General features: G+C 35.0%; 1 protein-coding gene across 1 annotated transcript in view; it reads right to left on the reverse strand.

Annotated features, from left to right (window-relative positions):
* SFMBT1 (Scm like with four mbt domains 1) overlaps nt 1-27788 on the reverse strand; it is a 227305-nt gene that overhangs the window by 10527 nt on the left and 188990 nt on the right. Inside the window, 9 exon segments of the mRNA XM_074198215.1 lie at nt 1745-1873; nt 2876-3121; nt 3338-3516; nt 7158-7333; nt 8199-8308; nt 14474-14613; nt 17596-17660; nt 21277-21319; nt 26457-26570. Of these exon segments, the coding sequence (XP_074054316.1) occupies nt 1745-1873; nt 2876-3121; nt 3338-3516; nt 7158-7333; nt 8199-8308; nt 14474-14613; nt 17596-17660; nt 21277-21319; nt 26457-26570 (1202 nt within the window).

Below are 27788 nucleotides of genomic sequence, written 5' to 3' on the forward strand. Positions count from 1 at the left end.
TTTACTGAACAAATGGAACAGTTTTTTCTTACTCACTTTTTCGTTTTCTCCTTTAAAAAAAACTGACTAAATTTTTTTTTTTGTAATCCTCATTGTTCAGAATCTAATAACATTGTGGATTCATCAATGAAATCTCCAACAACTTCTCTCTTGCTTTCAGGCATTCAGCAAATAAAATTAAGTTATAAATGATAGCCCTCTAAAAGGAATTGATTATACACTCATCCAACAAACCTCAAGGAGTGTTAAGCATCAGTAATTTTTTTTTGGCTCTACAAAGTAAGCAAAACACTGAAGATATCTGATCATCAAAAAAATATTCCACAGGATGATATGAAAATTTGCTTTAAACTTCCCCAATTATTAAAACAAAATTCTTTCATTTTTATACTTACTAATAACAATGGAATTATTTTTCCTATTTACAGTTTTCCTTAAAACTGATCACCAGGGTCACATACAAATATGTGTATTTCTTTATACATATAATACACACACACACACACACACACACAATCCCAAAAGTCTTAATGAAAACTTAAAACTGCATTAAGATTTTTGGGATACCCTGCCTACACTTTACAATTACTCCTTTAAAATAAATAGAATTCAATTTTTAGATCATCACTGGAAGAAAATTAATAATTACTTAGCAAACATTCTTGTTCAATCATTTCAATTATGCCTGACTCTCTGTCACACCATTTAGGGTTTTCTTGGCAAAGATATTAGAATAATTTTGCCATTTCCTTCTCTAGGCTAACAGGGTGAAGTGATTTGCCCAGAGTCATACAGCCAAGGAAGAGTCTGAGGTCAGATTGTAACTCAAGATGATGAGTCTTCTTTTTTAAAAAAATTAATTAATTTATTTTGAATTTTATAATTTTCCCCCTAATCTTGCTTCCCTCCCCCCACCCCCCACAGAAGGCATTCTGTTAGTCTTTATATTGTTTCTATGGTATACATCGATCTCAGTTGAATGTGATGAGAGAGAAATAATATCCTTAAGGAAGAAAAATAAAGTATAAGACATAGCAAAATTACATAATAAGAGAACAGATTTTTTTTTAAATCAAAGGTTAGACTTTGGTCTTTGTTCAAACTCCACAATTCTTTCTCTGGTTACAGATGGTAGTCCCCAAATGGTCCCTGATTGTTGCACCTGATGAAATGAGCAAGTCTATTAAGGTTGATCATCCACCCCCATGTTGATATGTACAATATTCTTCTGGTTGTTCTCAGATGATGAGTCTTCTTGACTCCAGGCCCAGAACTCTAAATACTTTGCCATGTAGCTGCCTTCTATATAACAAATATTATACTGTAACAATCAAAGAAATGAGCTATCATCTACATTACCTAAACAAAACCAGGTGGCACAATGGATATAGTACTAGGCCCAGAGTCAAAAGGACCTGAGTTCAAATCCAGATTTCAGACACTAGCTATGTAATCTTGGGTAAATCACTTCATCTCTGCTTGCTTTCAGCTATAAAGTGGGAGTAATAACACCTGCCCTCTTCATAGGTTGTTGTGAAGATCAAATAATCATTTTAAGTACTCTTGAACTGCTTATATTCTCTTCTCTAACTTTGAAAAATGAATAGGAAACTCTTATTTTTTTTTTAGTCCAAAAAAACCCAACTTGCTTTTAAAGGTTTGTGGTTGAATGGTTCAAACTAAGCATGTTAAAGCTTTTTTCCTTACAAGATCCGTGAACACAAATACAAAGCATTTCTTGTACCTGATCCAGGAAGATTCTGGCTAATGGAGCACAGTCTGTAGACTTGATGAACCGCACGACGTCTGCCACACTCCACTCCAGTGGGTTACTGTCTAGTTGCAGTTTTTCAGCAACTTCAATCTTTATTTCCTTCATTTCCAACACACAGAAGCAAATTTGACAGTATTATAAATTGTGGCCATATCCTTTAAGCAATGTCTACATATTTTCTTTTCAATGCCAAGCAGTGAAGTCTATGTTTTAAAATGGGTCCAGGTCAGATTACTCATTAAACAACCAGAGCACCTGAGATACTGAACATACTCAATACATGTTTGTAGTGTTATCCAGGATGATGCTCATAGAAAATAAGGGGAAGGATTTTATTTCATTCAAGGACTAAGAAAAGTATTTGAATCACTTAAAGAAAAGGCAACTGAGTTCATTTTAAACCCTCTTTAGAAAAGTGTGCAGGCCCGTGACTTGGCATCCGTCTGCACTGGCATATCCGGGTCTGACCAGACTCAAAGCCCTTGGAGGCAAGGACTTTGGAGGTCGAGCACCATTATAAAGCCTAGCATACTGAAGGCACTCACTAAGTGCTTACTGCTGATCCCTTTGAGTAATAGGAATCATTTTGAAATGACTTTAAATATAAAAGGAAGAGAGTTCATGAGTTTTGTAGGTAAAGGGATGGTGTCAGAAGTATCAATCTTTCCAAAAAGTAGAACAGTGTTTTGTACTTTCCATTTAATAAGGTGGTTGCTGAAAAAAAAATTAAATAATTTCTATTGAATTTATGTAATTTCTAGCATTTCAGCAAAATGGCTTTATTAAAATAAAGTGTCATTGATTTTTAAAATTGGGACAATACTAAAAATATCAATCATCAGAAACTCAAAAAACATTTTTCTAAAGCACTAAAAAGTCAAAGTATACCTTTTTGTATGCATGAAACATATAATCCTTACAAAAATTTTTGGGCAAGTAATTGGTGCACTGTGAATGCATCTTTAAAGGGAACTACTCAAAATTCAAGTCCATACAGAAAAAAGGGGGAAATCCTCATCTGATAAGTTTATTTCTGCAAAAAGTTCAATTAACTCAAAAATCCTAGGGCAAAGAAATTTTTTTAAATTGTTAAATAGATACCTTTGGTGAAGGAGGTTTATTCTCATCATCAGAGAAAGAAAAAGTGCGAAGTTTTCTTTTTCTCTTGTCTCGATCCTGAGCCAATGAATGAGACAATTCACTTTGGGTAGGAGAGGAAGAGCATGATTTCTTTTCGGACACTTCTGATTCTTCCTGCAACTCATCTTGCTGTTCAGAGGCACTATCTTCACTTAGAGATTCTTCATCTACTTCATCCTGATCATCGTCATCATCACACCCACTGCCCTACAGTACAAAAAAAACAAGTCATCACCCATAACTTATTAAAAACATTGCTTTTCTGCAACATAAAAAAGCATTTCTCATTAGCCAGAGTCAAATTATCAAGGTCTACAGAATCTTCCTTTTGAAACTGGCATGAAGAAAATGTTTGTCAAGGGGAGAGCCACTGTGGAACAGAGATAGCTTCAGTCCACTCCTCTCCAAAATCCCTCCACAAACCTGGGGAGATCCTGCTGGTGTGTTATCGACAGATGCTGAAGAGCGCTTCTTCTTATGGACAAAGAAATTCTTCCTCCTCTTCCGTCTCTTGTTTGTTTTCTTTATGACGCACTCTAAGTTACTATGCCCACCAGGTGGCCGCCCGATTCTTTTATTTTTCTTCTTTCCATAATAGTGTGCTGGAATGTGACCAAAAAAAAGAGAGCGAGAGATTTTTGTATCACATTTTTCTGGATAATGGTGATACTTCAGGGCTACTATTTTCAAATGTCAGCAGAGTTGGGTGGAGCTAAAGAGATCAGAGACTAAGAAAAAAGAAAAGCCAATCTTTGATGTCAATCTATCAATGGACATTTGTTTAGTGCTTCCTAGGTAACAGGCACTGAATATACAAAATCAAAAATAACAGTCTCTGCCCTCAAGGAAATTACTTTCTAATGAGGAAAATAACATGTAAATAAGTAAGCACACATCAGAATATATACATATATATACATACATATAAATATAATATATATAATATATATAACTTAAGCAAATTTGTTGTTGGTGTTGCTAGAGAATCAGAAAAGACTTCATGGAGAATGCATCACTTGAAAGGTTTTAAGGAAACAAGGGATTCTAACAGCTAGAGGTGAGGTGAGGTAGGACCTCCAGACACTGTAGACAGACAATGCAATGTGTGAGGAACAGCAAAGAGGTCAATGTGGGAAGGGGAGTCTTATATAGTAAAAATATAGAAACATAGAAAGTGGTTTATAGCCAGGTTGTGAAAGGTTTTAAAATCCCAAAAGATGAGCTTATATTGATCCTAAAAGTAATAGGAAATCAATGATTGAATGTCATGATTGCCAAGAAACTAAATTAAAAATCCATCCTCAGAAACCTATAGGTTTTAAGCCATAAATAAATCACTTTTCAAAACTTCAGATTAAAATGATCAATGAATAATGTTGGCACTGACAGGGTTGATTTGAGGAATTCACTTTACAAAAATATACTTTACAAACACTTTACTTAAATATTATGTAAATGGGAGTAATTAGCATTAACACAGTGATCTTAACTAAAAATAAAGTTTTATTATGCTTTTCAATATAAATTTGTTAAGCTACTCTAATTTCACTGTCACCTTGAACCCTTGGACTTCAAAAAGCATATTGTTTTGCAATTCTCTACTGAATTTATCATATAATATCCTATATCATAATAATTTGAGTTTGTGTCATCATAAATCCCACAAGAATAAATTCCATGAAATCAGGGACCACAAACTCTAAGCTTTACATCTGTATAATCTTCCTTCCTTCACAATTTGAATCCAATTTAAAATGATTATCTTACTTGGCATGAATTTTTGCAAGAAAATCACAACCTTGTCACGAAAGATAAAAATCATTTAAAAAAAGGTTTTACTTCAAATTTTAGAATTGGGTTTTTTGATAAATGTCAAAAAAACTGTAGGGTTTAATTAATATTATAACTTAAAGACATTTACATGAAAATGACTACTTTTAATGAAATGGTATTAAAAATAATGCATTCATTTAATCTTATTTTGAAAGTGTCATCATGCTTCTGAGATGTGTATGTGTAACTAGTATAGGAATAAGAGCTATTCCCCCAATCAATAAATAGTGAAAAGGATATGACAAGACAGCTTTCAGTGTAATAAATTCAAGCTATTAATAGTCATATGAATAATGGCTCTAACAACTCTTGAGGTTCCATCTTACACATCTAGCAGACTAACAAAGTTGAAAAATAAAATGACAAATGCTGAAGGGGCTTTGGAAAAATAGGTACCTTATTGTACTGTTGGTAGTACTGTAAACTGGACCATTAACATTGGAAAGCAATTTGGATCTATGCCAAAAAGGCTACTAAGCTGTGCATAATGATTCAACTCTTTGTGGTAGCAAGTAAGGAAGAACTACTGAACAAGTTATGACATATAAATGAGATAAAATACTACTGTGTTATTAGAAATGAAAGGAATGGTTTCAGAAAAACTTTGGAAAAATTTGTATGCACTAGTGCTGAACTGAAATGATCAGAACTAGGAAAATAAAACACAACAACAACACTATAAAGTTAAACTATAAACTATAAACACTATAAAATAACTTTAAAAGATTTAAAACTCTGATCAATACAATAACTAACAGTCACTATTCCAGAGGACCCATGATAAAACATACTATTCACCTCATGCCAGAGGTGATGGACTTATAGTGTGAGAATGAGCCAGAGGTGATGGACTTATAGTGTGAGAATGAGACTTTTTGTTTTTTTGATGTGGTCAATTTAAGAATTTGTTTTGCATAGCTAAATTTGTTTGTAACAGGGATTTTGTTTTTTATTCTTTTTTCCATAGATAGGGAGGAAACAATTGAGAGGGAGAAAAGGGAAATTTTTGTTGAAAAGTAACACTGTGATTTATACATTCCAACTGAATATCCACCTTAAGCTCACTCTTGAATCCAAGCCTGGAAGACTTAAATCACTCAACTTTGGAATTACTGCCCTGATGCTATGAGATTCAGACTGGTGAATCAGCAAGCCCTGGTCTCCTACATCTGGCTGGCTCCAGACCCTAGATTATGCTGCTTCTAGATAGCTCCCTGATGTTCCTTGTCCTCCTAGCTCTGGATACACTAATAAAAACATACTACTAGTGCTTCTAAAAAGGGGGTTATCAGTTGACATCATCTTCCCTGCCCTCCCAAACCAAAACAGTTTTCCCTTGTCCAATTCTCCCACAGGATCTCCTCCTGATATGATTACAGCTTCTTGAGGTTTTTGCATTTGTATCCCAGTGAATGGTACGTATTAAGTGGTTAATAAAGATTTCTAATTCATTCAGATATAATGACAATATCTTTCCAATATCTACTTCAATCAGTCTTTATAATAAAAATGCTGAAAAAATTTATCAGAATAAATCACTTGTTTAAAATATTACTGAACTCTTGTACAAAATCAAAAATGACCTTATGGTAGGAGAAAAAAAGAAAACTGAATATTCCTGTCTTCTGATTTAAGTTAATTTCACTCAAATTAGTGTTAGAAGAGACTCTCTCACCAATGTCTACACTCATTTTGACAGTGCCATTTCCTAGAAATACTTTTTTGAAAAGAAATTAAGATCAATTTGAATAGTTTCCAAAGTTTTTAACAAGTATGTTCATGCACTCTTAAAAGCTTGATAATTTAAGTATAACCACATGAGACATTTTGTTTACATATGCTGTAACTTTGCAGTAGTCCATATAAATGCCTTATGAGCAGAAATTGGGTCAATTTTCATTTTCATTTCTCCATATATCAACACAACATTTTTCTAGGCAAAATTTGTTTACTGAGTTTAAATAAGAGATCATTTGACCTTATAAAGAATTCAGAAAGCTAATTTTAAAAATTAAAAGTGCCTAATAGACAATTCCTTAGGCTAAGATGAAATTTTTTTTATATATTAATTCTGCCAAGAGACACTAGTTCTATCATACTGTTTTTAAGCATTATGAATAAGAGATTAAAAAAAATTAGTATTTTGTGTAAGGGTTACAGGGTCTTGACAAATATAGTCTGTTTATTTATGTTAACCTTTGCTTTAGTTTCAGAAATGTGATGAACACAAAAAGAAACAGGATGTAGAACAGGGGATGCTATTCAATCCAATCCAAAGCAATTTAGGGTGGAGTTAAGCAATTACATATTGCAGTAGATGCCTTCATAAATGCTTTTAAATGTCACTGACTCATAGACATAGGTCTCTGGCTATCAGCCACTAGTTATCAATATTTAAAATATCACTTACTGTATTTGGTCTTTGTCAATACAGAGCAGTTCTCAGAACACTTGTCCAGAACCATCTGAGGACCAAAGAGATTAGGGCAGCATTCTAATTTTATACAGGTTTTCCGGCAGAAATCAGTCACTCGATCAGCTGTTCTCACAATCTCAACTGTAGCACGATAGCTTTTTCCTTTGTATCTGTCATTGGGGGAATTCAGATGTTAAAGTTATTTCATGAGTTCAAACTAAATAGAGGAAAAAGTCTTACTATGCACGCCAATCAGCCTGTTTCTTAAAATGTGCTGCATGTTTAACATACATTATAAGAAAGGAATTTTCTTCCATGACACTCAGTTTGAAAAAGACTGCTTATATATTATACTACTAAAATAATGCATAAAGAAGCAAAACATTTTTCTAAGAAAGAGAAATAAGCAAGTTTTGCCTTCTAGCCCTCAATTTAAATTCTTCATGTTGAAACCACTTCTAAAAAATGTTTATAGTTTAAAAATTTAATGTCACTTGTTACAATGTAGTAATATTATTCTATTACAAGTGAAGAACATTTATTTTGGTCTCTAGTTCTTTGTTTCCATGAATGTTTTTATATAAATGAGATCATTTTATTCTGTTCTCCCCATGATATACGGGATCTCTGAGTCAAAGGACTTGAAAGTTTTATTCATTTCTTTAGCAAAATTCTAAATTGCTTTTCAGAATGGTTGGACTATTCATACTTCCACTGTGGAACTATGGTTTATTTGTGCCTATATTTCTTCAGTCTCCCCAAGACTATTTCTAGCTTTTGTTATCTTTGCAAATTTGCTTAGAATGAGATAAAACTTTAGTGTTCTTTTGACTTGCATATCTCTTATTACTAGTTATGTGTACCATTTTTTCATATACTTAATAGCTCACAATTCAGTTTAATGTTATAGTTAAGATATTTCTGAAAACTTTGGTCCTCTAGAATTCAGAATGACATTCTAGAATCATAATCCTAGAGTTTCCTGCAGCAACCAATATGCATTTAACTACCAAAAAAGGAGCACAAGTAACATACTTGGCTTTTAGAGTTTCCCCATGTCCATGCCAAACAGAATCTTCATCTAGTTGAAGCTCCCGAAGAACACGGCTTGGTTTGTAGGCTGCATTGATTAGCAATGTGAGAACCTAAGAGTCATTTTAAAAAAAAAAGAGGCAGAAAATGTAACAGGGATGATAATAAAAGGAAATTAAGAAAAAATTAAGATTACTGCTAATATCAGCCTGATTTATTACTGCTAAGACATATCAGCAGATTAATTCCATTCAACTGTATTATTGAGTATCAAAACACCTAAGAGTTACATATGCACAAGTAGTAGTAACATTACTGAGGTCAGCAGCAGCTGCCAGGAGAGTCAAATCAAACAGAAACTAGAACCTCACTAAAAATTTCAAAACTTGGTTGTCAGAAATCATGTACCACTAACCTGAAATTCCTTAGTAGATAGACAGTTTTTATGATGTCACCTGGGCAAATCCCACAAAGCTCCAAGAATTACAAAGTTATCTTGTGACATATTTTGCTAGTCCAATCTCTTACTGAAATGCCTAACAGTGAAAAAGTTAACTCCTGTATTAAAAAACTGTTCCAGGGGCGGCTAGGTGGTGTAGTGGATAAAGCACCGGCCCTGAAGTCAGGAGTACCTGGGTTCAAATCCGGTCTCAGACACTTAATAATTACCTAGCTGTGTGGCCTTGGGCAAGCCATTTAACCCTGTTTGCCTTGCAAAAAAACCTAAAAAAAACTGTTCTAACTCATCCTTTCCCTATGAATAGAAAAATAAAGTGTGCAGTCTTTTGTGAGGGAGAGACTAAGTAACTTTTGCTAAGAGTTAAATGTCAATGGATGCTGTTCTTCGATAGTCTTTCTTTGAAAGTAAATAAAGTTCTTGCGGAACAGATTCCACACACATCTAGCATCTAGCTAGAGTGTCAAAAGTATCTCACAAGACAACTCATTCCATGACTAGATATCTCTTGTTAGAAAGTTCTTAATTAAACTAGCTAAAATGTATTGTTTTCAATTTCCATCAATTAATTCTGTTCTCTGGGGGAACAGAATAAATCTAATTAGAACAACCCTTCAAATATCAAGTCATACTATGCCCCAACCCTAATCACAACATGCACAACAATTCTCTTTTCAGGAAATCCTCTTTATTTCCTTTGCCAAAATCCAGATGTATTCTGGAGTCAACTTCCCCAGGGAGAAGACCATCAATAAATTCTCAGTGTGAGCTTTTATACTTCAGAAATCAGCAATCACTATTAATCAGGGCTGATTTACTATTTGATTTGATTTTCTAGACTTAAAAAAAATGAACAGGAAAATGTTAATAATTCTGATTAAGCTTAAAAGTGTATGTAAACACCAACATTTTTCCCACTAGAAAATGTGGCTGTTCAGCATGGGGGTGATGATCGGCCTTGATGGATTCACTCATTCCATCAGTGCAGCAATCAGGGAGAGTTTGGGTCTGTGTGCAATGGAGAATACCAGCTGTATCCAGAGAAAGAACTGTGGAGTTTGAGCAGAGACCAAGGACTATTACCTGTAATTTGGGAAAAGAACTGATGTCTTATTGTCTGATCTTGCTATCTCTTATGCTTTGTGTTTCTTCCTTAAGGATGTGATTTCTCTCACATCACATTCAATTTAGATCAATGTATACCATGGAAACAATGTAAAGACTGACAAATTGCCTTCTGTGGGGGGTGGGGGAGGGAAGTAGGATTGGGGGAAAGTTGTAGAACTCAAAATAAATAAAATCTTTAAAAAATCATTAAAGGCATTAAACTAATGTTAAAAAAAAATGTGGCTGTTAAGCATTTAACAACACAGCCCCTATACTGCTCAATAAATACTGCCCAAATTCAGTTCAAGGACAACAAAAGTCATAGTAAATGCAGACTGAAGGCATATGACTTGAAGGGCTGATGTGGATAACTGACATTTTTATATCATTTTTAAGGATTGCAAAGTACTTTACTCATCCATTATCTCATTTAAACCTCACAATAGCAATGCAAAAACTAAACATGATTTGGTTTCATAATTAAGGTTTTGTAATAAACCTGATTATATAGTACAAGAAGACTGTCATGTCCTATAACCTGAAAACTCTCCTGGTATTAATGTCATCCCAAATGCATTAGTTTTTTGGGGAGCTACTACATCTAACACTTGGTTCATACTGCTCCTATAATTGAGTAAGATACCAAAGTCTTTTTCATGTGAACTGCTTTCAAGTGAGGTTTCTTCTAAATTCTGTATTCATAAAGTTGATTTTTGAACCTAAATTCAAGACTATTTATCCCTGTTCAATTCCATCTCTATCTCATGCTGAGGTTTTGCAGACTTGTTTTTGTTTTGCTTCCTTTTCCTGTTTAGCTAATATTCATAATCTAATATTTTATGAATGCAAGATAGATTTCCCATGGGCAGAATCAAAGTGATGGAATAGCAGAAAGAAGCAAAACCTAGTGTTCCCACTAAATGCCCTTCACAAAAAATCTACAAAATGAATCAGACCAAATTTCTGATTGGTAAATTCTTCCAGACAGAGATCTACAGACACTGGAAAAGTGATATAGTTTAGGAGCATGCTTCCACAGCATTCAGCAACTCAAAGAGAGCCAAGATGGGCACTAGGGTAAGAAAAGTCTCCATATAGTCACTCACTAACTAATCTGGGTCATACTGAATTAGAAATCTACATCGAGGAATGGCAAAGACAAACAGTTACTAAATGGGCCTAGCTCATATTGAGCAGGGTTCTAATCACAGAAGGGATTCAGTTATAGTCTCCTGCCCGGCTGAAGTTTGAAGTGGAATAACCAGGTCAAGTGTTCTGGATCAAAGGGAATCCTAGAGTTCAGTCACTCTGAACCTACCGGGGTTCCCAGGGGGATAGCAGTAGCTGAGTCCTGCAGCATTTGGGGAGCACAAACAAGTTAAAATACCCAAACCTGGATCAGGAGTGTACAGATCTCATCCAGGGGGGTGGTAAGGAGATGCAGTCTAAAAAATCACATCATTTTAAGAGCACTGAAAGCTTGCAAGTCTCTAGAAGTAAAAGTAATAGCAGGACACAAAAAGACAGAATTAGAAGTTCTCAGAACCCAGCCCAAAATTCCTAAGTTTGTCTTGACAAGTAGATCCCATGTACTTTATATTGTCTATAGTTATTTTAAAAAGAATTTCTCTTTCTATTTCTTGTTACTGGACTTTATTAAATATGTATAGAAATGCTGATGAGTTATGTGAGTTTATTTTAGATTCTGCAACTTTGCTAAAGTTAATTATTTCAACTAGGTTTTTTTAGCCGATTCTTTAAGTATATGCATTTGCCTATTGTGATTCCTTTAATTTTTTCTTCTCCTATTTTTAAACCTAATATTTCTAGAATAATATTGAAAAATAGTGGTGATAATGGGCATTCTTGCTTTATCCCTGATCTCACTAAAAAGATTTATAGCTTATTCCAGTATAGATAGTGTTTGCTAATAGTTTTAGGTAGTTACCACTTATTTTAAGGAGAGCTGTTTGTTCCTTTGCTCTCTACTGAATTTAATAGGAATGGTATGGAATTTTGTCAAAAAGTTTTATCTACATCTATTAAAAATCATCATATGACTTTTATTATTTTCATATGGTCCATTATTATAATCAATAACTTTATACAGTCAATTATAATTTTCATAATTTTGAACTAAGCCTGCATGCCTGGAATAAATTCCACCTGACTATAGTGTATGGTCCTTTTGTGATATATTGCTGCAATCTCCTTGATAGAATTTTATTTAAAATTTTTGAACCAAAATTCATTAGATAAATTGGTCTATGGGTTTTTTTTTCTGTTTTGGCTTTTCTTTTTTAGATACAACATCATATTTGTGTCAAAAAAATTATTTGGTAGGATTCCTTTGCCTATTTGTTCAAGTGGTTTATTATTTGGTATTGTAATTAATTGTTCTTCAAATGTTTGGTAGAGGGGGCAGCTAGGTGGCGCAGTGGATAAAGCACCAGCCCTGGAGTCAGGAGTACCTGGGTTCAAATCCAGTCTCAGACACTTAATAATTACCTAGATGTGTGTGACCTTGGGCAAGCCACTTAACCCCAATGCCTTGCAAAAAAATGTTAAAAACAGAGAGTCTACCTACCAAGACAAACACAGGAACTCTATGAACATAATTCCTAAACATTCTTCAGTGAGTCAGTCACATTGATTAAGTTGCTACCAAGTCCCAAGCACTGTGGCCTGGGCCCTGGGGACACAAAAAGAAGCAATAGACTCAGGGGAGTTGTTTGATAAGGCATGCCTTGTTCTGTGTGATACATATGTTCTATGGGAGGAAGACCCAGATTCCAATTTTGCCTCAGAAATTTACTGACCATATAATCCTAAGTAAACCACATGAGCTTTCTGGGCTTTGGATCTTCCTCCATAAAATGAAGGGTTTCGATTCAATAAGGGACCTTCGTCCTATAAATACAGGATAATGTGAACCTATGCTTAGGAGATATGAAGCAGGGATATTATGGCTAAAGAAAAGGAACTCAAGAATTCTGGATCACAGAGGTGGAGATTAAAGTCATCATTGTAAAAGTGAGGCAGAATGAAAAGGGAATTCAAGGAACTTAAGAAAGTCCAGGCTACCTAGAGAACATCAACTTGCATGGTGACATACCCAGGTATAAAGCAGAGGCCAGAGTGAAGAAGGGAAGACAATGAGTCATAGAATGAACTCCTTAAAAAAGGAGGGAGAACAATCTGGAAATCAATATAAGACTGTGACAAGAAGTTAAAGAGAGATAAAAGAGAGATCATAGAGGGAAAGCTCACTGAGTGATGGTGGCAAAGGGACAATTTGGGAGTAAGGAGCAAACCTAGTAACAGAAAAGGTGACGAGGGATTCTGTGCTTCTTGAGAAAAAAACAAGTTTTCATTCAATCTAAAAAATGAAGAGAATATAAAAATATCTAAAATAACAAAAATTTATAGAAGACAGGGTTACAGAGGGTATGGGACTAAGAGTTTAGAGGATGATAACAATTATTATAGATAGGCAAGACTGAGGTGGCTGGGTATGAAAGTTTGAGAAAAACTGGAAAGGGAGAAAATTTTCAGTAGATAAAAAATCTGAAGCACACAGAAAAGGAGACAAGGGCAAATGTCTTGTTGAAATAAAAACGTGTAATACAATGGTGTGCTAGAGCCAGCTCAAACCAATTTGAGAGAGACAACTGTTAAATTTTCAATGTGAGAACATTTACATCTAGAAAATAAGCAAATGCTACAAATAAGCCTTTGATTTGATTTGTTGAGTTTCTAGAGTTAAAGCAATGGATTAAAAAGTTAATAATGCAGATTAAATTTAAAAGTGTGACATGTTTACTGCCTCCCCCTCCCAGAGAGCCAAATGTTAAACATCTACCAGCACATCTCTAGTTATATCAATAACAATTCAGTTCACCCATCAGAAAAAGCAAATGTACTGTCAATAGTTTGACATAATTTATTCTGAACAGATATATGCCACTAAATAATCTGCTCAAACTATCTGCTTAAAATCCATTCAATAAACTAGAAATCAAACATTAAGAAATAAACACATTACAGAGTGATTAATCCCATTACAGAGAATATGGGGTTAGTTTCAAAAGTTAACTCATTTTAAATGGTATTATTTAAATTTAACTTTTCCAAAATTCAGATATTAAATTTTGAAAATGATTTTCATGTTAAAATTACATAATGCTATAAAAATACACATCTGCAAGATAAGAACCCTTCTAAGATGGTGTTTAGTACAGCTTTAAAATCAAGTCATTTTAGCTAAGCAACTTGATTCCTTAAGTTGCCACATTCAATACTGAACCAAAATCTATTTAACATCAGAAATGGAGTACATAATACACTGGAGGACTAAACCTCCAAAAAAAATAATAGAGTACTAGTTAGTAATGCTAAGAAAAGGAAAAATTCTGTATATTTTCTATAAAACTCTAACATAATAATAATCAGTGATGCTGGGCTGTAATTCCTTCATTTCCCTTCCAGGTATTTAAATTTCTGAACAGTTATACATGTACCATTTGGAACTAAGAGCGATAAGAAATCCCTAAGTTTGTATAAGCCAAGGACCAAACTCTTAGGGTCCCTTTTGACCTTATTTATTTTGGGGGTTTATTTTGGGGGGGGGAGTAAAGGGGAGTTGAGAAAGCCTGGGTCTCCCTCCCTCTCCCAAGGCCAGAATAGCACCCACCGTTCTGAAGGCCCTACTTACCTCTTTAAGAACCAGAACACAGTTTCCTGGTCCTACACACTGAGGCAATTCAGCAATTCTTCCTTTGTTGAGATAAGGCCCTGAGAAGCAACGGTGGTTGAAGTAGATCTTTGGACAGAAGTATTTTCCATTGATTGTTACTGAAAAATGAAATGAAGTAAATATAGTTAACCCTGCTACATTGCAACTTTCACCACTGCAGTTTTGATATATCATGGGTTGGCATAAGAAGTTAAATAAGAATTCGGGGGAGTTTTGTAAAAGCTGCATACAACATTGCAAAGACCAGTTAATGACACAGAAAAAGTTTAGAAACTCAGAAATACATAAAATATATATCATAGTATTGTATAATAACAACATATTTTATCTTTTAATGACATAGTAATTCAGACTTCTCTAGCACAAAGGGAGGGCCACAGAGGGCACCATACCCTTAAGCCCCATGACGTAAAAGGGATAACTGAATTCTATATGTAGTTACTTTTCATCCCATGCTTTCCTTAGATTCCTAGAAAACTCAAATAAAGTAAATTACAAAGAATTCTCTACACATAACAGTAGCTAGCACTTATATAGTAGTGCCTTAAAGTTTACAAATATCCTCTCATTTTATCCTCAAATCAACACTGAACTATAGGCATTATTAGTAATACTGCCACTGTACAGATGAGCAAAGGCAGGTAGATTAAGTGACTTATTCAGGGTTATCCAGCTACTATCTTAAATTGGATTTAATCTGCTCTTCCTGACTTCCAGTCAGATACTCTATCCACTGTGATACTTAGCTTAAGCCCAAGAGAGTGGCAAGGTCATAGAAATGTTCAGCTAGGTTTTTAGGGGTATTTTTATATGCAAAGTTCATTAGAAAAGCTGAGGTTCAATTAAGGGGTATATGGATCAAAAGAGGATGAAGGAAGTACAGGATTATTCCTACTTATGCTTCAGTACTTTTGATCATAAATATAATTATGAGATCAAATTCTATAATACATATGTATATGAAACATATTAATAAGGACTTACACTAAATATCTACTGGATTTACTAGAAGTTTTGTCTTAATATTAAAACTTGTTTCTAAAGCAAATATAGATAGGGTTAAAGATATATCTACAAAAATACAAGAAATTTTCAAAATTAAAGTAAACATTCTATACCAGTTAATTTCTTTAAATTAACAAGCACAATTATTTGAATCATACTTTATGCCTTTAATCAAAGACTTAAGGTTAATTATATTATATGTTCTAAGCAGAATGTATTTTAAATGTCAATGAGTATATTAATGGGGACAGACATGGTTTGGTTTTAATATTTATAATTTCCAGTCAAATTATTTTGATGTCAAGTCAAACATATGAATGCCTCCAATGTGTAGGCACTGTGCTGAGGATTAATTATTACAGGTTCTCTGAATACAAAGAAATTCAAACACAGAGTGAAAACCTTCAGGACTCTGAGATCTCAAGAGACAGAATGTCCCAAGAGGCCCTGGGAGCTGGCTAAGCAAGTCTATCACCCTATGCTTTCTATGGTCATGATTCTGGTCTTTTTAGTCTAGATTTCCTAGCATTTTCTGAGGCTCATTCATGTGGGAAGCAGAGGTGAGACTCTCTGAAAGGCCAATCTAGTGCTCCTAGGGAAGTCTCTGGTGTTTAGAATAGCAATATGGCCCATCTGTCTTATGACAAATACTTGAAGACAATTATCTTGTCTCCAATCTCCAACCCAGCCCCCTGGGACATGCCCAATTCTTCAAAGCCTCTTTTAGGAAGATTCAAGATACTTCTCCATTACAGGAGCCTTCCCCTCTAGCTTATTATCAATGTATTTCCTACAACATATTGCCTGGAATTGATCAAAACAATCTAAAATGTTCTGATCAGGGCAGGTATAAACAGCAGAATTATTACCTTCCTCATTCTGGACACTATAAAATTCATGTTTTGGTCACCATGTTGCAGTGCTGATTTATACTGGTCACTGCCATTACTTTTTCTTCTTAATGCTACAATCTCACATGCTCTCCCATCGCAACTTGTGAAGTTGATTTGGTCCTTAGTATTCAACACATTGACCCCCACTAAATGTCATTCTATTAGAATAAAGTCAACATTTTAGTTTGCAGGATCTTCTTCTGAATCTTGACTTTTATCTGGAGTTAGCTGTCCCTTTCATCTTTCTTTCATCTGCTCTGGTGTAATTCATAAGAGACATCCATCCAAGTCAACCAATTATTGACGATTCTTTTCCATCAGTTCTCTAGAGCTTCATTAGGCAAGTCATACAACAAACTAAATTTCACAGATAAAAACATGAAATTTATTTCTAAGCAAAATTTGGTTATAGTAAAGCTATTCATTCAGCATCAAGCACAAAACTTTTCCTTCTGACAAAGGCAACTGTTACTTTTAAAAGATAGAGTTGCTACAGCAACCAAAATATCACCAAGTATCAAATAATTAAAAAGTAACTGACTTCGGGGCAGCTAGGTGGCACAGTGGATAGAGCACCAGCCCTGGAGTCAGGAGGACCAGAGTTCAAATCCAGCCTCAGACACTTAATTGCCTAGCTGTGTGACCTTGGGCAAGTCACTTAACCCCATTGGCCTTGCAACAACAAAAACAAAAAAGTAACCTACATTTTACAAAAAAAAAAAATCAACAGAAATTCTGGGAGCTGGCTTAGCATTTAATTTAATTAAGGAAAAAACAGTATACAAATCTCTCATTAGTACTATTTTAACCTTAAGAAAAACTTCATCATATGTTTTTCAAATTTAACTCTAATAAACTTGTATTACCTTACCTTCTAAAAAGGTCAAGTGGTCTGGCCAAGATGACAAGAATATCAATTAATACCTTTGTGCTGAAACCCAGATAAGCCTAATGATTATACTTTTATAGTTGATAATACAGCACAAAATCTGCATCTGTGGTCCTATACCAAGGATTTAAGATAAGGAGTTATCTAAGTGAACCTATTACCAAGGGATAATCATGAGGAGAACTGAAGTACATCTGTAGTGTGACTTCTTTAAGAAATCAATGAAACCAATTCTCATGTTCTACAAAGATCTAGGCTAGAGTTAGAAAAGCAAAAGTTTACTAATGACATACCTGAATCAGGAGGATTTGGCTCCTGGCTCTTCAGACTTTCATGGACCATTCTTGAAGGTATGATTCTGAGGTGAGAAAACAAAGAGAACAAAGTTTGCTATGGCTGTTGCTTGATTCTTTTAGTCTGAATGAAGAGACTTCTGTAACTCATGTAGTTAAAATAAATAAGAGAACGAAGGTCCTGAATGGCTAAATCTATAAAGGTAAAAATGCCTGTGAATGATGTCTTTTTTTTTTAATGCATGGTTACAAAACTAGAACGGGGCCTGGTAGGTTGGTAAGCAATCCAAATAAAGTCCTGGGATCGGTCTGCACTTTTCAAGTGATTTTCATTTTCAATGAAGAAGCAATATAGATAGAGATGTAGATAGATAGAGATGTAGATGTAGATATAGATGTAGATAGATTCCTTGGCTTTAAAAAACAAAGAAAATCTGAGGAAGCAACCATAAAGAACATCCATTTTTTTTTTTGCAATGGCTAGATTGCTTAAAGATGTTCAAATTTAGAAAAAAAATTAATAAAGACAATACTACTATGATTACCACAGTATATTCTACTCATGGCAAGCCTGAATAATTTCTCTTTTCAGAATATGTGCTCACTATATATTTGGTCTAATCTTAATAACAAAAATCAAAAAGGTCAATGTTCTCAGAAGTATTCAATTTATCTACAGAACAATATGCCTTAATAATAATAGTGATAACCAAAACTAGAAATTTATATAGTGCTTTAAGGTTTACAACATGCTTTACAAATAGCATATCATGCTATCCTCAAAACAACCCTGGGAGGTTTATTTCATTATCATCTTTGTTTTAAACATGAGTTAACTGAGACAGATTACCCAACCTGGGGTCTGGATACCAAGTTCAAATCTGGTCTCAGACATTTACTAGCTGTATGACCCTGGGCAATTCACTTAATACCTGTTTGTCTCAGGTTTCTCAACTGTAAAATGAATATAATAATGGCATGGCTGTAGTAAGGACAAAATAATATTTGGAAAGCACTAGTATAGAGCTTAGTATAATGCCTAGAGTACATAGTAAGAACCATATAAATGTTGGACTTTTTTTTTCCTGGAAAGAATGAGTACTATTTCTTTGGACACGTAATCCATCATGCCTTGCCAAATCCTAACCTTGAATTAATCTCACCATCTGCCTCCACTGTTCTTATTTATGTGTACCTGAAGAGAGCTAAAAAAAATATCATGAAACTATATTGCCTTGGGTAGACTAAAAATTTATGTTACATAATCTTAACTGGGCCCTCACTGCAGCAAGGCAATCCTTTTCACTATCCCACTCACCACAGCAGATATACCAAATCTTTTTATTCCTCCTTGACTCCTCCACAGCACCCCCACCCCCTGCCTGTTAATCTAATGGCCTGATGAAATACTTTGCTAAAAAATTGAGGCTATTTGCTATGAGATTACATCTAGTATTAACCCCCACTATCTCTTTAATCTTCATCATTTTCTCTCTACTGGCTCCTTCTCTGCTGCCTACAAACCCATCCTTAAAAAAAACCCTAAAATTTATTTGGTCCAACTATTCCTAATAGTGATTGTGTATGTATATATGTATATATATATATATATCTCCTCTACTTCTTTGCAAAACTCTGCAAAACAATCTTCATTCTAACTCCACTTCTCCTCCTAGCTTAATTCTAAAGACTTGCATTCTAGCTTACAACCTCATCATTCAACTGAAACTGCCCAATCTAACAGTCTTTACTTAGGCATTTTCTGGACCTATATACAACCTGAAACTGTTAACACACATCTAGTTATGCTCTCATCAGAATTTTTGTGACACTGCTCATTCTTGGTTCTCTTCCATCTAACCATTACTTCTCAGTTTTCTTTGTTGGATCTTTATCACAATTTACACCTACTAACAGTGGATGTTCACCAAATCTTGGTGGATCCTCTCCTCTTCTTCCTCTATACCATCTTGCCTGGTGACATCATCTGTTCCCACTGGTTTTAATTATCATTTCTACATGCAGATGACTCTCGATTATATCTATATCTATATCTATATCCATATCCATATCCATATCCATCTATATCCAACCCTAATCTCTCTCCTGAGCTCTAGTCTCACATCACCAACTACCTTTTGGGCATACTGAACTATATAATCAAGACATATCAAACTCAACATTCCTTAAACAGAACTCATTATCTTTCCCTTTCAAACCCTCCTTTTGTCCAGCTTCCTTATTACTGCTGAAGGTATTCTCCCAGTTGCCCAGGCTTACAACCCTTCATTGTGATTCTCAATTCTCTAACTCTCACCCCAGAAAACCAATTTTTTTGTCAAGTCTTGATATTTCTACCTTTGCAACAGCTTACAAATATGACCCCTTCCTTTTCCCCACACAACCATTACTCTTGATTTAGGATTTCAACACCTTATATTTGGACTATTACAATAACCTGCTGGTTGGTCTCTCTACCTCAAGTCTCCCCACCCCCACTATAATCCATTTAACAGCCAAAATTCTTTTCTAAAAGCACACACCTAATCATGTCACCCCACTCCACTCCCATTGATAAAACTCCTTATTACCTTAAAAATCAAATATGAACTCCCCTGTTTGGTCCTGAAAGTCTTTCATAAGTAGACCCTTTCCTACCTTTCTCATCTTTTTACTTTACTCTTCTCTATTTAGGATCTCCACCAGGTACACTGGTTTACTTCTAGTTCCTTGAATACTGACATTCCACTTTGCTTCTCCATGCTTTTTTCACTAGCAGCTCACCTCCTGGTATCCTTGGCTTCTTCCTTTAAAACTCATTTTTGCAGGAGGTTTTTCCCAATCCTCCCTGTCTTCCCATAACATTTACACACTCTGTTTTATATAAACATAAGGATCTTCTCAATTACTTGTGAGCTCTCTGAGGACATGGCCTAACTTTTTAAACTTTCTTTACAGTCCCAGAAATTATGTACTGTGTACATAGTGAGTGCTCAATAAAGGCTTCCTAACTATATTTTTTCCAGAAAGGACAGAATTAACCTGCTAGGAATCATTCTTCTCTGCTGGTCAGGTACAGGATTCTCATCTCTGAATCTAACTAGGAAGCAGAGTTATTACCCATTCCTCTCTAGTCAATATTTTTTTCTGGTCATTGTCCCCATTTCTCTGAAGATGTGATCATCAACACCTTCTTAAAACAATTATCTCACTTTTTAACTCAGAGGCATATATAATGGTACACATGGTCCTTTCTACTTCTTTAGGAATTTAATATTGGATGAAAACTGGATAAAAAAATGGACAAAAAAAAGTATAATTACAATAGTTCTAAGCCCGCAGTCAAGAAAATATCTAATATTCAAACAAAGGTTTAGTTCTCTAACTTAATTGAAGCTTATGTTGATCTCTAGGTAACTGTTAGCATCTTTAGATCTTCCTTATATTCAAGTAAAACTTGTTGCATTTTTCTTTAACACTTCTCTTTCTAAGATGTATTTTTTTAGGATGTACTTTTAGAATAAGAAGATTATCACATGCTGAAATAAAGTCTTATGTTCACAAATTATTTATATTTTAGAAAAATATACATAAGGCATGTCTCTCCTCTTAAATGATTTCTTTTTCTCTAAAATTAAAGTCCAAATGGTAATTACCAGGAATGCTATTGTTTTTACTTACTGTTTTTCTGGTTGAACCACTGCAACTTTCCTCTGTTTATTCACTACAGGAAAAAAATGCATATAAATGTCAGTCAATGCCATTAGAAAAATAAAGGCAAAGAGTCATAAATATCAAATAAACATAATGCAAGTCAAATTTCCTTTTATCTAATTTTGCACTGCTGGAAATCAATTAAGGAATAAAACAAAATAAGATTTTCATAATTACAGATTAAACTTACATATATTCCAAATTTTTGGCAAGAAAGGGAAAGAAAAAACCTTGCACTACAGCTCAATCATCTGCTATAAGTTTTTAGAGATGGAATTTACCAAAGTAAAAGTGTAAAGGCATTCAAGGGCATTATGTAGATTTTTTTAAAAAAAGGAAGAAATGGGGATAAAACACTGCATTTTAATCTACTACCACTAAATTGCAAGAGTCTTTTCTTCAATTGTGAGCTAAGTCTATTCCAAGCAATGTGTCTGTAATGGAATCTGGTCAGCATGTCCTGTCCTTCCTGTTCAATGAACCAGTAGTACAAGAATAGCATTATCTCGAAAGGCAGTTTAAGAAGTTACTGAAAGATGACAGACATTTTGCAACATATATACATACATACATACACACACACACACACAGAGAGAAAAGGAACTTCATACAAAGAAGAGTTAAATAGAAAAAAAGCAGCAGTTTCTAAAATAAATTATACAGGCATTAATATGACTATCACAGATGGTACAGTGAAAAGGGCACTAAAATAGGGGTCAGAAGACCTGGATTTGAATCTTAGTTCTACCAATTCATCTTTGTAGAATTAAGCAAATTACTTTATCTTTTTGAGCCTCAACATACCCTAAGACCTAGATGAGCAATCTGCTCAGAAGAGATACTGCATGAGAATTCCATGAGAAAAGAATGGTTATCAAAGTCCTACAGTAGTGCTAGAGGAACAGGTTATCTGGGTTATATGTTCCTCACATATATCTTGCCAACACTGTATTCTAAATGTGTGTCAAGAGTTGACACTCTTCCAGTGGTCACTGTACTTGTGGAAAAGTGTGGCCCAGTCTTAGGAGGGAATTGTTACTTTGCTATTTCAAAAAATGTCTTTGCTTTGAATTATTTGTGACTGCTAGTTGGCAATGGGAAGGAAATGCATTGATGGGAGCTCACAGGCAATAGTTTAAAAAAGTGGTTCCACAAAGTTCCCTGAGAGTGTCTGAGTATCCAACCTTAAGATGCTCACTTATTTTGGCATAGTGGATAAAGCACCAGCCCTGGAGTCAGGAGTACCTGGGTTCAAATCTGGTCTCAGACAGACACTTAATAATTACCTAGCTGTGTGGCCTTGGGCAAGCCACTTAACCCCGTTTGCCTTGCAAAAACCTAAAAAAAAAAAAAAAAAAAAAAGATGCCCACTTATCAAGTGAGTATCCCAAGAGAGAAGAAAAATATTGCATTGAAAGGGAACATTCATACTGGTAGTAGAACCAAGCAACAGTGAAACCACAAAAAGCCAAGAGAGGCAATTCCGAACAGTCTTTCTTCTTTTTCTTTTTAATTTTATTTTATTTAAGGCCATGGTGGGGAGGGGTATTAAGTGACTTGTCCAAGGTCACACAGCTAGGCAATTATTAAGTGTCTGTCTGAGGCCAGATTTGAATCAGGTCCTCCTGATTCCAGGCTGATGCTCTATCCACTATACCATCTATCTTCCCCTTTTCTTTTTTAAATTTATTTTCTTTTTTTTTCTTTCTTTCTTTTTTTTTTTTAGGTTTTTGCAAGGCAAATGAGGTTAAGTGGCTTGCCCAAGGCCACACAGCTAGGTAATTATTAAGTGTCTGAGGTCAGATTTGAAATCAGGTACTCCTGACTCCAGGGCCAGTGCTCTATCCACTGCGCCACCTAGCTGCTCCTTAAAGTTATTTTCATCCATATGCACATGTATATTTTTAAGTTATAAAATTTCCTTTCACCCTCCCTTCCCACCTCCACATCCCCCAGCAGCAGTCAGGTTAGCACTGTATGTACATAAGTGACCACTGTCAAAAGCTTGAGAGATGACTTCAAAGAGAATGAAAACTGAAGAAAAAATCCTCAGAAAAAAAATCTCTCCTTTTAGATACTCATACCACTTCACAGTTCACTGTAATAGTCCAGGGAAAAGGCAATGAAGATCAGAACTCAACTGATGGTTATGGGAGTAGAAAGACAAGGTCAAGGAAAAAAAAGATATTATGGAAGTAGAAACACTACAATTTGACTGACCAGTGTGCAAAATTAAGAGTCCAGAGTAGCAATGAGTTTTTTAAGCCAGAAAGACTAGAAATAATGATAGCAAGCAATTATATGATCTGCAAAGCATTTTACAAATATTATCTTATTTAATCCTCTTATGAGGATTATTTTCAATTTTCCCTTACAGATAAGGAAACTGAGGCTAGGAGGTTAAGTAGTTTACCTAGGGCCACATAGCAACTAAGAGTCTGAGGCAGAATTTCAACTCGGGACTTTTTAAATACAAATTCAGCGTTCTATCCACTAAGTCAAGAAAAATGGAGGAATCTTTGACAGAATTAGGAAAGTCTGGTAAAGGATAGGATTTGGAGAGAAAACACGTTTTGGACATGGTGCTAAGTTTAAGGTATCTTCACAACAACCAGTTTGAAATGTCAAATGGTTGTTAGCAATGAGCTCAGAAAAAATAGATTAGGATTAAATATATAAATATAAATAAATAATATTAATATTAAATATAATTATTAAATATGTAAATCGGTAAATAACCTGCAAGACAATGATAAGAGCTGATGAGATCAAGAAAAAGTGGAGAGAGAAATGTAGAAAAAAAAAGGCTCAAAATCTCACTCTGACTCACACACAAGGAGCCTGATATAAACACTGGGCCAACAAAGGAGTAATCAGAAAGATAAGAAAATTAGGAGAAAATAATTTTCACAAAAACTCAGAGAACAGAGAGTAAGTATCTCAGAGGCAAGAGGGTGTCCACTGTGTCAGCTGCAGTGGAGAAGTAAAGAATGATAAAAACTGAGAAAATTAAGCTTTTTTGAGTAATAAAGACATCAGATTTCAAAAGATCAAGCAAATAAGAGTAGAAATATCAAAACTTTCCAAACTAACTTACATATTAAACATAACACCAATTGAAATAGTAACAAGTTATATTACATAAAGGACTCCACAAAGCCTTACTTGGATGCCTATTTGTGGTTTGGAAGTTACTTAAAATCCTCAAAGATTATGTCAGTGAAACATGAACTGATGCAGGTTCTATACCGTGCTAGAAAAACTTTTAAAATGGTCCCCATAAAAGATCATTTAGGTCTTTCAAGAACCACAGAGAAGGCTAGCCACTTGGTGATGATTTTTTTTTAAGGACCTCATAATCCATGAAACAGAGAAAAGTAAAAAATGAACTCTGTCCCACATAAACCCATGCTTCTGCAGTGACAGTAACAGAAGGCAGAAAAGAGAATGCTTAGAATCTCTCAGTTTTGATTTTTTAAAAAATAAAAATAAAAAAAGGCTCCTTGGAGAATTATGATTTCAATTTAGACTGAAGAATGAGTAATATATAGAGATGGAAGGGAAGAGGGAATCATACTAGCAAAGCATTAAGGACAAATAAAGTATGTTTTGAGGAGAATGGGTCAACAGGTTTGGCTGGAGAAGAGACCTGGGAAAAGCATTTGAAGGTGGGCTGGGTTCAGGTTGTGAAAAATCTTGAACTCAAGCCTAGGGAGTTTGGACTTTGCTCTATGGTCATAGGGAACTGGAAGTCCTGCAGATCTGAAGTAGAAAATGAAGGAAAGAGACAAGCCATTGGTTCCTAACACTGTGAAGAAAAGGGAATGGGACAACTTTTATCACTATGGAGATGAGACTTTTTTTCCTTCTTTGAGTAAACCACATAGCTTTCAGATCATCAACCAACTTTAACTAATGATTGTTGGGTAAAATGATCAACAAGAGGTAAATCATAGCAATTGATATCTTTTCTATAAATGAAACCAGAAAGAAAAAACAAGTTATAGCTAAACAAAAAAAAAGGGTGGCTCACAGGGACTCTGATGAGATCCAATTTTTCTCTCTGCTGAGCCAGGACCTCTAGCTCTTATTTGCTGTCTAAACTTCAGGCATTTTGCTTTCTAAATTGGTATTCTCTCTGCTATTTGACTTAGGACATGATGACGATGATGATAATCCTAAGTGCCAGGCACCATGCTAAACACTTTACAATTGTTATTTGATCTTCATGAGCTAGGTGCCAATATTATGATACTAATTAATAGGAATTCCAATGAATAGAAGAACTTTATAATTTTAATATCAAAATACAGTTATGCAAAATTAAGTATCTCTTCACATTAGCACTGGATTAAATTAATATGTTGGCACTTTTCTCTGAAGAACTTAAAAACGCAATATCAATTTAAATGTAATGAGGAAGAGGGGGGAAATTGGCTATCAACAGTTTTTAGGATACATAAAAGGCTTCACATTATCTAGAGATAGGATTAAAAAAATTCCCTCCCTAAAAATTTCACAGAATTATCCAGGAGAGGGACCAGTATCTTTGGGGCAATTAAAATGAGGTGTCTATGACTAATCAGATATCTGATCATAGGCAAGGAGCAGATGAGATGTATTTGTATCCTGTCATCTTGACTTTCTATAGCTTCATCCCACAGATTCATTAAACTTAAACTTCATTTCTGGGCCTAAAAACTAGTTGAACACATTAAGACTAAAAGAAAAGCTTTGTTAGTAGACATCTTACTGCTGAGAAATTTTAAATGAAGAAATTCAGACTCTTACCCTGGTAATAAGTAGAAGCTCAGGAGAGCTATCTAGTGAACTATGCTGACTGACACCAAAGCTTCCTTTTCGCCCTTTTCAGTTTCGCTCTTGTAGTAAGGACTCGTTGCTGATGTTCCAGCTGAATAAGAGCCTTCTTCATGACTTACATGAAGCTAGCTGAGAGGTTTTATTTTTACCACTGTAAATTCTTTTGTGATCTGATAACTGAACACATGGTGGGGCATGATTAGAATTCTAGAGTCTATATATGAATCAAATGTATCAGAAATTCTGAGGCGAGATGCTAGTAAGACTCATCATAACTGGAAGCATTTTTATAAGAACCATCCCCTGGTCCTCAAACCCAGTCATACCTACTGCTCGACGAGGAGATCGGAGCTGGTATCCATTAGTTTCACACCAACTCACAGGGAAGATATTCATGGATTCCACACTCACAATGAATTCAGGGATTGGTTTTTTAGAGCCTAATAAAAATTTTAAAAGTTAGCCTGTTAGTCTATTTCTAGATTCTATGTCTTACTACTCTTCTATACCAACAATGACATCAACAGAGAGCAGACTGTGTCATTTTCTATCTTTGTATCCCCAGTGCTCTGGAGGCATGGTTACTATAATGGAATAAGTACTTAACAAAGATTTGTTGGATCACATATTTTGTTTAATAGGTCACTTCGAGACAAAACTCCTGGTTTTCCATACCTTGGAATAAAGCATGCACAAAGTATTGGAGCATTTCATGCTTTAAGGTACACAAAAACACTTGACATGTGTCATCACAAAACCCTTATGAGATAGAGGCTCTTGTTATATTCATTTTACAGGTGAAGACTCGTTTAAGATCCCATCTCTAGGCAGGAGACATGCTCAACTCCTCCTCACTGCAGGCCTGGCATTCTCTCCAGTGCACCAAGCATTCGGAGAGCACCAGAAAAGAAAATCTACCTCTTGAAAATAAGAGAGCAACAAAAAAGGAAAACCAATCAGCCCATTCTAAAGTACCAAGAGTTCTCCCTATAATACAAGGGCATACCTAGTAAGCAAAAAAAGAGAGCAACAAAAAAAGGAAAACCAATCAGCCCATTCTAAAGTACCAAGAGTTCTCCCTATAATACAAGGGCACACCTAGTAAGCAAAAAAACTCCTTTATTAGAAACTCTAACTCAATTCATTGCTTAAATGTACTGAAATAGTGCATGATACAAATTAAATAATATTAAATATTTAAACAGAAATTCTACACAGTTCTTACATTTACCTGGATTGCTACTATAAAAATGGAGAGCAGCAACCTATTTCCAAAACCTAATGCTCTGGCACTCTGGACCTCTCTCAGCTCCCCTCTGCCTCCTAACTCCCCTGGACTACTTCAAGTATCAGCTCAAGTCCTACCTCTCCAATCCTCCTTCACCTAGCCTCTCCCCTTGTCCCCTCTCCATCACTTGTCCAGAGGGTTTACACGCTGTCCTTTCCAGTCAGCTGACTGTAGGGGGAGCTCCTTGAGGGCAGGGACAGCTTTTCCCTCTCTCTGTATTCCCAGCCTTCCCACACAAAGCAAGTACTGGATAAACACTTGAGGACTTACTGACTTAGCAGCAAGATATGAAACAGGGATGTAACAAAGACAACTTTAGTCTTTATTCCTAGCACAGCATTTTCCACAAGGAAACTTCACTGGCAGCAGA

This window comes from Macrotis lagotis, chromosome 8 (assembly GCF_037893015.1).
Source record: "Macrotis lagotis isolate mMagLag1 chromosome 8, bilby.v1.9.chrom.fasta, whole genome shotgun sequence".
Lineage (NCBI taxonomy): Eukaryota > Metazoa > Chordata > Mammalia > Peramelemorphia > Peramelidae > Macrotis > Macrotis lagotis.